General features: G+C 56.6%; 2 protein-coding genes across 2 annotated transcripts in view; one reads left to right on the forward strand and one right to left on the reverse strand.

Moving 5' to 3' along the window:
• Window positions 1-6,358, forward strand: part of Ppfia3 (protein tyrosine phosphatase, receptor type, f polypeptide (PTPRF), interacting protein (liprin), alpha 3) — a 20,259-nt gene extending 13,901 nt beyond the window's left edge. The window contains exons 18-28 of the mRNA XM_013027575.1: window positions 1,080-1,161; window positions 1,646-1,846; window positions 2,038-2,100; window positions 2,260-2,286; window positions 3,508-3,683; window positions 4,046-4,143; window positions 4,342-4,517; window positions 4,599-4,667; window positions 4,977-5,148; window positions 5,425-5,497; window positions 5,585-6,358. Of these exons, the coding sequence (XP_012883029.1) occupies window positions 1,080-1,161; window positions 1,646-1,846; window positions 2,038-2,100; window positions 2,260-2,286; window positions 3,508-3,683; window positions 4,046-4,143; window positions 4,342-4,517; window positions 4,599-4,667; window positions 4,977-5,148; window positions 5,425-5,483 (1,123 nt within the window). The 3' untranslated portion in view covers window positions 5,484-5,497; window positions 5,585-6,358. The remainder of the gene's footprint in view (window positions 1-1,079; window positions 1,162-1,645; window positions 1,847-2,037; window positions 2,101-2,259; window positions 2,287-3,507; window positions 3,684-4,045; window positions 4,144-4,341; window positions 4,518-4,598; window positions 4,668-4,976; window positions 5,149-5,424; window positions 5,498-5,584) is intronic.
• Window positions 6,359-6,661: 303 nt separating this feature from the next.
• On the reverse strand, window positions 6,662-10,098 carry Hrc (histidine rich calcium binding protein). Its single transcript, XM_013027577.1, has 7 exons — window positions 9,351-10,098; window positions 8,220-9,173; window positions 8,075-8,145; window positions 7,555-7,623; window positions 7,278-7,332; window positions 6,896-6,932; window positions 6,662-6,698 (listed from the first exon to the last, which is right to left on the reverse strand). Exons 1-7 carry the CDS (start codon window positions 10,096-10,098, stop codon window positions 6,662-6,664), a joined length of 1,971 nt encoding a protein of 656 aa, XP_012883031.1.
• Window positions 10,099-11,935: the final 1,837 nt, after the last annotated feature.

Below are 11,935 nucleotides of genomic sequence, written 5' to 3' on the forward strand. Positions count from 1 at the left end.
CTTGAGCTACAGCGCCACTTCCGGTTTTCTGGTGGTTTATTGGAGATAGGAGTCTCACGGTCTCTCCTGCCGGAGCTGGCTTTGAACCACGATCCTCAGATCTCAGCGTCCTGAGTAGCTAGGATTACAGGCGTGAGCCACCAGCGCCCGGCTCAATTCCAGTTTCTAAGCAGGCACACACAAGAGGATTGAGGTCTGAGATTGCAGAAGACATTAGTAAGCAACTGTAAAACAGCTAACCACCGGGAGCTCAAACCTGTAATCCTAGCTACAGAGGAGGCTGAGCTCTGAGGATTGAGGTTCAAATCTAGCCCAGACAAATCTGCAAGACTCTTTTTTTTTTTTTTTTTGGGTCCAGTGGTGGGGCCTGAACTCTGGGCTCAAGGCTAGCGCTCTATCACTTGAGCCACAGCACCACTTCCGGCTTTTTTCGTTATGTGGTGCTGAGGAATGGAACCCAGGGCCTCAGGCATGCAAGGCAAGCACTCTACCACTGAGCCACCTTCCCAGCCCCAAATCTGTGAGACTCTTATCTCCAATTAACCAGCCAAAAAAGTGGAGGTGTAGCTTAAGTAGTAAAGCTCCAGCCTTGAGCAAAAGGTTGTGAGGCCCTGACTTTAAGCTGTAGTACTGGCTCAAAAACAACAATGAGAGCTGGGAATGTGGCTTAGTGGTGCAGTGCTTGCCTAGCATGCATGAAGCCCTAGGTTCAATTCCATAGTACCACATGAACAGAAAAAGCTGGAAGTGGTGCTGTAGCTCAAGTGGTAGAGTGCTAACCTTGAGCAAAAAAAGCTCAGGGAGCCAGGTGCCATCCTAGCTACTGAGGAGGCTGAGATCTGAGGATCACGGTTCAAAGCCAGCCCCGGCAGGAAAGTCTGTGAAACTCTTATCTCCAATAAACCACCAGAAAACCGGAAGTGGTGCTGTGGCTCAAAGCGGTAGAGTGCTAGCCTTGAGTAAAAGAGCTCAGGGGCAGCACCCACAACCAAAAAAATAAAATTAAAATTAAAAATGAATCCATGGAAATGCTTGAGGTCTCTGTCCCTGTCATGCCCTCCCCTGCCCTTCCCTGCCAGGCATGAACTTCTGGAAGAAGCTTGTCGCCAGGGACTGCCATTTGCTGCCTGGGACGGACCGACTGTGGTCTCCTGGCTGGAGGTACTGGGGCCCAGAAATGACATGTTTATTGAACCCCAGTCCTGTGACAGTCCCACCAAAGGCTGGCTGGGTCTGCCTGGAACATACTTCAAGCCGAGTTGGGGTGGGAAGGGGTAGGGAGGTTCTGATTGGAGAGGAGGCAGACTCCTGTCAATGGGAACTGATTCTTCACTCCCCCCCCCCAATCTTGCCCACCCCACTTCCGGTCTGACCTTTTTCTCTTTGTGTCTCTTCATGCCTGTGTGTGTGGCTCTCTCTATTTTCTCTTTCTGTTTTTCCCGGTATCTGGGTGTGTCTCTGGATCTCTGTCCTCCTTTGCTCTCTCTCCCTTTGCTCCTCGTACCTCTCCACCCCGTGTCTGCCTCGCCCCTGTTTGTCATCTGTCTCCCCCTCCCCCTTCCTTTGTGTCTTCCATCTCTCCTTCATGTTCTGTCTGCTCTGCATCCTGTCCTCTCCCCCCCCCCACCCTTCCCTCTGCCCTCAGCTCTGGGTAGGCATGCCCGCATGGTATGTGGCTGCCTGCCGTGCCAATGTCAAGAGCGGTGCTATCATGGCCAACTTGTCAGACACAGAGATCCAGCGTGAGATTGGCATCAGCAACCCCCTGCACCGGCTCAAACTGCGCCTCGCCATCCAGGAGATGGTCTCCCTCACTTCCCCCTCGGCGCCTGCCTCCTCTCGCACGGTGAGTGTCCAGAGGCAATGATGAGACTTCTGTCTCTTGAGAAAGGATCACTCCTTCCCACTGTCACCTGAGGGGTGTGGGCAAGAAAGCAGCTCATAAATGAATTGCTGGGATCCCTGGAGCCTCCCTCCGCTCGGGGTCCCCTCCTCTCTTGATAGTCTGTTTCATCATTAACATCTCCCACGCCTCAGCCCACAGGAAACGTATGGATGACCCACGAGGAGATGGAATCCCTTACAGCAGCCACGAAGCCCGTGAGTGCCCCCTGCTGGTGGCCTTGGGGGTGGCACTAACCCTTCCCGGGGGGGGAGGCGGGCTGTGAGTCTGTGGCTATCCTCTGTCTGTCCCTCTCGTCCTCCTTTGCCTGCCCCTTAACCCCCCCCTTCTCTCCCCTCTTCCCACTAACGGGTCAGGAGACCAAGGAGATCAGCTGGGAGCAGGTAGGGGCGCGGGGTGGGACGGTGGGGTGCATGACCAGGTTGTGCATGCTGCATGGATGTCCCTCCTTCTCTGAGCCCTGCCCCTTCCTTTGACAGCCAGAACATTCCATCATTTTCTTGGTGGTGAGGGACAACACCATCTCATCTCTGGACTGGCTCATTGGGGTGTGGTGGGGCCTATGTGGAAGCCCCTAGTCCACAGACAGCCTGGCAGGGGGGTATAGGGGGGAGAAGCTGAACGGTCTGGTTATGGTTGATGGAAATGGGGGGGCACAGGCAGCTGCATGGTTCCAGTTTTACCTGGGCTTATGATGGATGGGGGGGGCCTCAGGTTGGATGAGAAAGTGGGGAGAACCAGCTCCCTTTTGTTCTCAGGAAAGGGGAGATATGGGCTTATCTGAGCTGGAGGTGGGATATTGGTCTGTGGCCTGTGACTTTAGCCAGGGGGCGATGTGGGTGTCCTTAAGCTACAGGGAGCGAGGGACTTTGGGCAGATCCAGAACTATCTCCTGGGCCAGGTACAGCATTAGGCTCTATTTTCTAGAAGCACAAGCATTTCCAGATCACATTAGAGGAACTCATTTGCCCTGACTAGGAAGAATAAGCATGCTGGACTCAGTTGGGGCAGAGTTAAATGGCTGCTTCTCAAAATGGAATGTAAATTGAGTGCTGGTGCAGCTCACGCTTGTAATCCTAGCTACTCAGGAAGCCGGGATCCTGCCTGGGCAGGAACGTCCATAACACTCATATCTCCAGTTAACTAGCAAAAAGCCAAAAGTGGGGGTGTAGCTCAAGGGGTAGAACACTAGCCTTGAGTGTAAAAGCTAAGGGACAGCGCCTAGGCCCTGAATTCAAGCCCCAGTATTGGTACACACAAGCATGCACACATGCATTCACAACACACACACACACACACACACATTGACTGTAGAGGTCAGGTCACTGGGAGTTGTGGAGACACAGATGTGGATCTCAGCAGGTGGGGTCCAAGGCAATTCCAGTATATTGGTGGCAGGATGAAGCTGAAGACTCAGGAGCCACAGTTTGAGTCTCTTCTGTCCTAATGAAGGCAGAGACACTTTGGGCTGGTCTCTTGTCCCAGCAGATGGGTCACTGTCTGACTCTTGTGTTGGGGGGGGGGTTGGGTGGTACTCCTTTCATCCACACATGGGAAGGGGTGGAGGGCCTGACACCCCCTCCCTCACCTGCCCATGGCCCCAGATCCTTGCATATGGCGACATGAACCACGAGTGGGTGGGGAACGACTGGCTGCCCAGCCTGGGGCTGCCCCAGTACCGCAGTTATTTCATGGAGTCACTTGTGGACGCCCGAATGTTAGATCACCTCAACAAGAAGGAGCTCCGGGGCCAACTCAAAATGGTGGACAGCTTCCACAGGTAGGAGCTGCCTGGTGTGTGTGTGGGGGACTGTCCAAGGGGAAGCTCCACCCGCTAGACAGCCTTCAGCAAATGAGGCTGGCCATGGGAAATTCTTAGGAGTATCTTTGACACAGTAGAAAATTCCGACCCATCCACTAAGAAAGTCCATTGGAAAAGTTCATATCCAACACGGCTTGGCTCATTAGCTCCAGTCCCGGTCCAGGTTAGCCAATAGAAGCTGTCCACTGGCAACATCCCGCCCTCTTTGGGGGCAGTGGTCAATACAGATGCCTGGAACAGCCGATGGGGGGCGGGGGGCGATCAGAGCAGCAGCCACTGGGGCGTGGGCTCCTCTGTGACTCCACTTTCCCGCTGTCTAGGGTGAGTCTGCATTATGGAATCATGTGCCTGAAACGACTCAACTATGACCGGAAGGACCTAGAGCGGAGGCGGGAAGAGAGCCAGACCCAGATCCGAGGTGAGACACTGTGGGAGCCAGGTGGAGGAGCTCGAGGCAGGGCGGAGGCAAAAGAGACGGGGGTGGGGTGGGGAAGAGAAGCGTGCAGTTATTAACGTGTGTGTCCGTGGGGCGGGGAGCCGGCCGGGGACGTGGCCGGGAAGGACATGGGGTCCGGGTATGGACACCACTGCTGATGAGGGGCCCTTCCATCCCCAGATGTGATGGTGTGGTCCAACGAGCGGGTCATGGGCTGGGTGTCAGGGCTGGGCCTGAAGGAATTCGCCACGAACCTCACCGAGAGCGGGGTACACGGGGCGTTGCTTGCCCTGGACGAGACCTTCGACTACTCGGACCTGGCCTTGCTCCTGCAGATCCCCACGCAGAACGCGCAGGTGAGCCGCCGCGGGGCCCGAGCTCACGGGGCGTCGCCCACTCGGACCGCCCCCTTCAACCTCCCTCACCTTCCCCTCCAGGCTCGACAGCTCCTGGAGAAGGAATTCAGCAACCTCATCTCCTTAGGCACTGACAGAAGGCTGGACGAGGTGGGTGCGACTGCAGATTTCCGAGCAAAAGGGGTGGGACTTGGCCTTGCCAATCAATCGTAGTTGGAGGCTGAGTCCGGGCAGGGGCGGAGCTAACTGAGAAGTGACATCCAGGAGACGGGGCCAGGGGAGAGTTGATATACAGGGGGTGGGGCTGAAGGAGAGCTGACGCCCAGGGGCGGGGCTAAGGCAGAACTGACGCAAGTGGGCGTGACCAAGAGATGACACCCACGGGGCGTGGTCTGTGGAGGGGGCGGAGTCAGAGCTGGGTTCACCTCCCTTCACCGTCGGCTCCGGTGCTGTACCTAGGACAGCGCCAAGTCCTTCAGCCGCTCCCCGTCCTGGCGGAAGATGTTCCGAGAGAAGGACCTCCGGGGTGTGACCCCCGATTCGGCTGAGATGTTGCCCCCCAACTTTCGTTCGGCGGCAGCAGGAGCCCTGGGATCGCCGGGGCTTCCTCTCCGAAAGCTGCAGCCGGAAGGTAAGGAAGTCCTAAAAGCGGACAGTGAGATCCTTCCCTTTGCTCTGGGTGGGAAACGGGGCGACTCAACCTTCCAGGTCCCCCCTGCCCCCGCCTCCAAAAAAATTCCAATATTCTACATTTTCTCTCCCATGTCTCCTGTCCAGGGTGGGAGAAGGGAAAGAAAACTGATGAAGAGCCTGGTCCGAGGGAGGTAGAGGCCAGAGCCCGCAGAAACACTGGGGGAAATCACTGGGGTCGCGTGCCAGTCTGAATCGGGGCTCACTCTCTCTCCAGGCCAGACTTCTGGAAGTTCCCGGGCAGATGGCGTTTCGGTCCGGACTTATTCCTGCTAGTGTAGGCCTCCAGGTGAGGATTGTACTGGGTGATCTTGGGGTGCGGGGAGACACCCCCGTGATCTTAACTAGTGGGTGCACTGACCGGCGTCAATGCAGGTTGACCGCACTCGGATGGAAGACTGGGCCATCCCCCCTCCTACCCAGAGAATGGTCTCGCCCAGGGAGAAGAGTCCTGGAGCCGGTGCCGCGGACCGGATCATCTGTACAGACAAGCGGGGGAGTGCGTGTCCCCCGCCGCACAAATGGACTGGGCCTGGACCAAACCATATGAACTGGACTGAGGGAGGGAAAGAAGAGGGCAGGCAGCGATTCCGCCCCCAAACTTCCGCCTCTCTTTTCTCTACTTTGTAATTTATTGATCAGTTTCCGATAGGAGACCGGTGCCCTTCACCTGCGGAAAGGGGCGGGGCTTCCCTCCCGGGCCGCATGCGGGGAGAGGCTGCCCCCTTCCCCTCTTTCCTGACCAGTCGCGGGGCCCAAGTTTTCCTTCTTCTTCGTCCGAAAGGAGGGGAGGGGGGGACTCGCTGCTACAAGCCTCGCCCCCTGTGCCACTTAGCCCCGCCCCACCCCGCCCTGTGAGGTCCCCAGTCCCGGGGGGGGGTTCATCTGCGGGCTGGCGGGGTCCCTTCCCCCCCCGTGTCTCGTGTCCCCGGGGCCTCCCCGCCCCCCCGTGCTGTGGCCGTGTCCGTGCCCCAGGGGTAGGGGGTGCAAAGTGCGCCCCCCGGTTTCCCTCCGGCTCCGGGGTTTGCATGGGAGAATCCTCTTTCCAAGATGCCACTGGGCGACATGGCATGGGGTGGAGGGCGGTCGGCGGGGAGCCCTCGCCCCCCCACCCCCGACTCTTAGTCGGCCCCCCAGGCCCCAGGCGTCAATCAGTGATCACGGGTAAAGAGAACTGTTTCAAAAAGCTCCCGAGTTCTGTGCGTTTGTGTGGGTTGGGATCTCAAACCAACCAGCCACTCTCAGGATCCAGGGGTCCCTGGCTCTTGGTGTCTGAGGCCGAGCCTTGGACTCAGGCCCCCTTCCTCCACCCACATTCCCCCCCACCATGCCCTGAGAATCGACCCCACGCCTGACATCCATGAGATTCGGGGGCCCGTTTATTCGGAGAAATAAATACGGCTGGTGTCAAGGGGCTGGAGGGCGGGCTCGAACTCGCAGCAGCCGCGGCGAGATCAGTGCTCGGGCGTTTCTAGCATGTCGGCCAGGACTCTGGAGTGGAGGACGGACACTGAGGTTAGACCAAGTTCCAGGCGCTCACCCCAGACTCTGAGAGCTCCTTAGGCTGCTCAGGTCATGGGTGAGAAAATGGGAGTCCAAAGGGTCATGCAAGAACCCACAGCTGGGCAGCTCTCCTTTAAACGAGGCCCTTAAACATGTCTCTTCCCCCCTCATACCCCAACACTTACTGATACAAGGAAGAGGAGAAGTAGTCCACGTAGCTTCCTGTGGGAAAGCCGAGACGAGGATTGAGGGGTAGCCCGGGCGCGATAGATATTAAGGGGATGCTCAATGCGGGTTTACTGTTCTCATTTGTCTTAATTCCTGCCTCCAATTGAACTACAGGCGACCTGGGATGCTTTTCTCCCGTGACCCCGCCCCCTCGACATCTTCTTGCTTTGGTCCCGCCCACTGGCTTTTAGGACCGCCCCTCAGACACCACTCCTCCCCGGGCTCCCCGCCCACGCTCTTGGCCACGCCCTCCAACAGAGGCCCCGCCCACCGTCTTCTGGCCCGCTGTTCCTGTTTGGCTCCGCCCCCAGCAGGGTTTCTTGGGCTGCGCATGCTTACCCGGAGTGCAGACCGTTTCGCAGACCAGTGGGCAGAGGTAGCAGAACTGGCAGTGCTGGGGGGCGGGCATGGGGAGAGAGTCAGAGGTGGAGTCAGGTCAGAACTGCCGGCTAAGTGTAGGTTAAGGTCATATGGGGTGTGGAAGCATCAGATGGTAGGGGTTGGGTTAGTTTGCGATCAAAGGTCATGATTTAGGGCTGGGGCTGGTGGGAGGGGTTGGGCAGAAGATCCCAGGCCATCCTGAGGCCTGAGTGTGTGGGCCCAGGTGAGGTCTCACCTGGCACTGGTCACAGTGTTCACCCATGTTTTCCTCGTCACAGTGACAGTTCTCACATTCAGTGCATCGCTGGGGACCAGAGGAGCCTGGTTAGACAGAGCCCCTCACCCCAGGAATCCACCCATGTCCCAGGCGACATTCCCCCGGACTCCTGTCCCTCATTAGCCTCCCACCCTGGGCTCCGTCTTCCCCCCAGTGCAACCCTAAGTCCCACAGTGTCTGTGGTGGCGCCTTCATCACCTCTGTCCCTGACTCTCCCCCACAGCCTGTCACTCCTGAACCACGACTACTATCCATTCTGGTAGCCATCCCTCCAGCCATAGGTGGAACTCAGATCTTTTCCTCCCCTTCCTGGATCATCACCCCAACCTTCTGGCTTCCAATTGGTGCCCAAAGTATCTATTTGTACCCAAACGTGTCCCTGCTGTCCCCTTGCTCAAAGCCCACCCCTCCACTGCCTCCCCAGGGGACAAATTTCTAGGAACAGCTTGTTTGTGTAAGAGCTGGGCTGGGGACCTACGTTGCAGAAGGAGCAGTAGCCACACAGGGATCCTGGCTGGTAGTTCCCATAGTCCTGCATGTCCTGGGGACCTGTGGGGACAGAGGGTGGTGTGACTCTGGCTGCCTGCATGCCTCCCCACCCCCACCCCAGCCAGGTCACTTACCTGTGTCCTCTCCGCTCTCCTCCTCACTGGAGCCGCCTCCAATCTCCTCCCTCCCAGCCAGGGGGTTGGGGATGATGGTGAAGGGGAGCTCATCTTCCTCCAGGCCCTCCTCCTCTTCCTCTTCCTCTTTCTCTGTCTTATGATATTGGCTTAGTGGTGCCCTAATCTCAGCCCGCTCTTCTTCCTCCTCCTCCTCCTCCTCTTCATTTTCATCGTCTTCCCGGCTCACATGGAGACCATGACCTTCCTCCTCATCTTCCTCAGCATCCCTATCTAGGCTTCCATGGCGGGCTCCTTGGGCCTGCTGTTCTGCACTTTCATGACCTTCCTCCTCAGAGCTGTGGTCTTCCTCCTTCCCCTCCTCCTCTTCTGAATCAACCTCTTGCAAATGACTGCTGGCCCCAGCCCCTGTGCGTTCACCTTGGTGGTCTTGTTGCCTATGGCTGGGGGCCTCGGGATCAAGCTCGGCAGAGATGCTCTCATCCTGGTCCCTGGGGACACTGTGGCGGTGATGACGTGGGCCTTCTGGGTCATCCTCCCCTGGGACCTCCTCCTCCTCTTCGCTTCCTGCAATGTGGCGGCTCAACTCACGTGGCACCTCTTCCTCTGCCTCTTCTCTCTCATCCCCGAGGCCATGATGGGTGTGTCTGGGGGCCTGGTGCCAATGTTCAGTGGACATATCATCGTCATCATCTTCATCATCATCTCTGTGGCCTTGGGGCCCATGGTTGGGGACATGATGGTGGTGTTCCTCTGAGATGTCGTCATCATCTTCATGGCCTCTGTGCTTGCTGTGGCCTTGGTGTCCGTTCTCAGTGGAATCATCATCATCATCATCATCATCATCGTTTTTGTGGCCTTGGTGCCTGTGGGCCTGGTGTCCATTCTCAATAGAGTCTTCTTCATCACCACCACCATCATCATCATCATCGTCATCATCATCATCATCATCATCTACATGGCTCTGGTGCCCATGGGTCTCGTGTCCACTCTCAGTAGAGTCAGCATCATAATCATCACTATCCTCTTTGTGGCCTTCATGTCTGTGGCCATGGCGTTGGTGTTCTTTTGAGATGTCCTCATTGTCGTCTTTCCCATGGCCTTGGTGGCCGTGGGTCCGGTGATGTCTACCTTCTTCATGGCCTTGGTGTCCATCATGAGGACTGTGCTGGTGGTGTTCCTCTGATTCTTCTTCATCCTCTTCCTTCCTGTGGCCTCGGTGCCCGTGGGCCTGGTGCCTATACTCAGAGGAGACCTCCTCCTCCCCCTCCCCTTCATCATCATCATCATCTCCCCCTCCATGGCCTTGGTGGACATGCCTGGGGATGTGACGGTGATGCTCACTGGAGACAATGTCCTCCTCGTCCTCCTCATCTTTGTGGCTGTAGCTCCTGTGGCTGGGAAAGTGGTCTCTGTGCTCAGTGGAGTCTCCCAAATCTTCCTTGCTCTGGCTTCTGTGCTGAGTGATCGGCCGGGCATGCTCAGTGAAGACCTCCTGGGACACATTCTCCTCTCCATCTTCATGGCCTTGGTATCTGTGGCCTTGCATTTGGTGGCCATATTCCCTGGAGCTATCTTCCTCCTCCGCCTCCTCCTCTTCCTCCTCCCCAGGGTCTCTGTGGCTCCGGAAATGATGTGCATTTTCAGTGGCCACTTCTTCCTCTTTCTCCTCACTTTGATGGCTCCTGTGGCTGTGGCGGTGGTGGCCAAACTCAGCTGACATGTCCCCTGCAGGCCCGGGGACTCCTGCATTGTTGTTGGTGTTGCTGAAGCCCAGCCCAGCCCCTCTCAGCTGCTGGGTCATGGCAGGAGGGAGGAGCAGGCTGGCCACCAGAGCCCAGAGGACAGAGGTGTACAGCCAGGGCCCACGGTGGCCCATGAGGACGTTGAATCGCAGAACTTCTCCCAGAGTGGCCTCCGCAGCTACGCAATGAGCTTGGGGTCCCTGTCCCCTCTGGGGTCTGAGTCTTTTGCCTTGTATCTCTCCTTCACACTCTCTGCCTGTCTGTCTTCCTCTGGCCTGGACACCCCTCTGAGGCTGTTTCTGGAGCCCAGATTCTCCGCTGGGGGCCCTCCCTCCCCACTCCCAGGCCAATAGGGTCTCTCCCCTCCCCTCAGTGGGGCTAAATTTACTCTCAGCCCTGAGTTATTTTGGGTCACTCCCCGGCTGCCCCCCACCCCCCACTCCTGCTCCTGCTCCTGCTGCTGCTGCTGCTGCTGCTGAGGAAGGCTGCAGAGGGGGTCTCGCCTGGCCCACAAGAGGGGACAGAGGGACTTGATCTGCCAGCAAGCTCAAGTGTGCCAGCTGCAAAGACCAAAGCTAGACTTGAAGCTGGCCAAGCTGAGACCCTGGGGAAGTTTGGAGTGGGGAGTGTGTTTCAGGAAGGACCTATCAGAGAGGGCGATTGGAAGGATTGGGGAGATGTATGATTATGGGGTGCTTCCACCTGAAGGAGATACTTTGGTGAAAGACCAAAGACCAATATGGAGCTCTTGGAATGAAATGAAGGAATCCTGTCTCCTCCATTGTGACCTCCTGTCCCTGGACCTCAAATCTGGAGGGTAGGGGACATGGCCAGGCCAGGGCTATAAATACAGCTGGGAGGAGGGTGCAGGGGGCTCAGGTTACCGAGGCCCCAGCTGCTCCCCTCAGACAGAGTTGGCTGAGAGCACGTGGTCTGCTTTCTCTCTGTCAGTCCCTCCTACTCCTCAGCTGTCATAATTGCCCTCACTCTTTAGGACTCTGTCTCCCTTTATGGAGCCCCCATTTCTGTCCTTTGTTCTAAAGGGCCATGTATCTCCTTGATGGAATGTATGTATGTGTGTGTGTGTGTGTGTATGTGTGTGTGTGTGTGTGCGCGCGTGCGCATGCATGTGTATGTGTGTGTGTGTTGGCCCTAGGGCTTGAATTCAGGGACTGGACCCCCTGTTCTTCAGCTTTTTTTTGTTCAAGGCTAATGTTCTACCACTGGAGTCACAGCTCCACTTCCAGCTTTTTGGTGATTAATTGAAGATAAGAATTAGTTGGAAAGCCGAGGGCTGGTGGCTCATGCCTGTCATCCTAGCTACTCAGGAGGCTGAGATCTGAGGATCGCAGTTCAAAGCCAGCCCAGGCAGCAAAGTCCATGAGACTCTTATCTCCACTTAACCATCAGAAAACCGGAAGTGGCGCTGTGGCTCAAGTGGAAAAGCGCTGTCCTTGAGATGAAGAGCTGAGGGACAGCACCCAGACTCAGAGTAAGCTCCATGACTGACAGAAAAAGAAAAAGAAAAGAAAAGAAAAGGAATTAATTCCTGCCCAGACTGGCTTTGAACCATGATCCTCTGATCTCAGCCTCCCTCCACCCCATCCTCCACCCCCACACCTGTAGCTGGGATTATAGGCAAGAGCCAAATGTGAACCACCAAGTACTCACCCCTTTATGGGATTCTGACCCCCTCTCATCCTGACCTCTGTCTTTTATGCTCTGGTCTCTGCCCCAACCCAAGACTCAGTATCCCTCTCTGTCAATGACCCTTCTTCATCAACTCTGTTCCTTCCAATATTTATTTATTTATGCCAGTCCTGGGGGCTTGAACTCAGTGCCTGGGTACTGCCCCTGAGCTTTTGCTCATGGTTAGCATTCTACCACTTGAACCACAGTGCCACTTCAAGCTTTTTCTGTTTATGTGGTACTGAAGAATCAAACCCAGGGCTTCATGCATACTAGGTAAGC

The sequence above is a fragment of the Dipodomys ordii genome, unplaced genomic scaffold (assembly GCF_000151885.1).
Source record: "Dipodomys ordii isolate 6190 unplaced genomic scaffold, Dord_2.0 Scaffold105, whole genome shotgun sequence".
In the NCBI taxonomy this organism is placed as follows: domain Eukaryota; kingdom Metazoa; phylum Chordata; class Mammalia; order Rodentia; family Heteromyidae; genus Dipodomys; species Dipodomys ordii.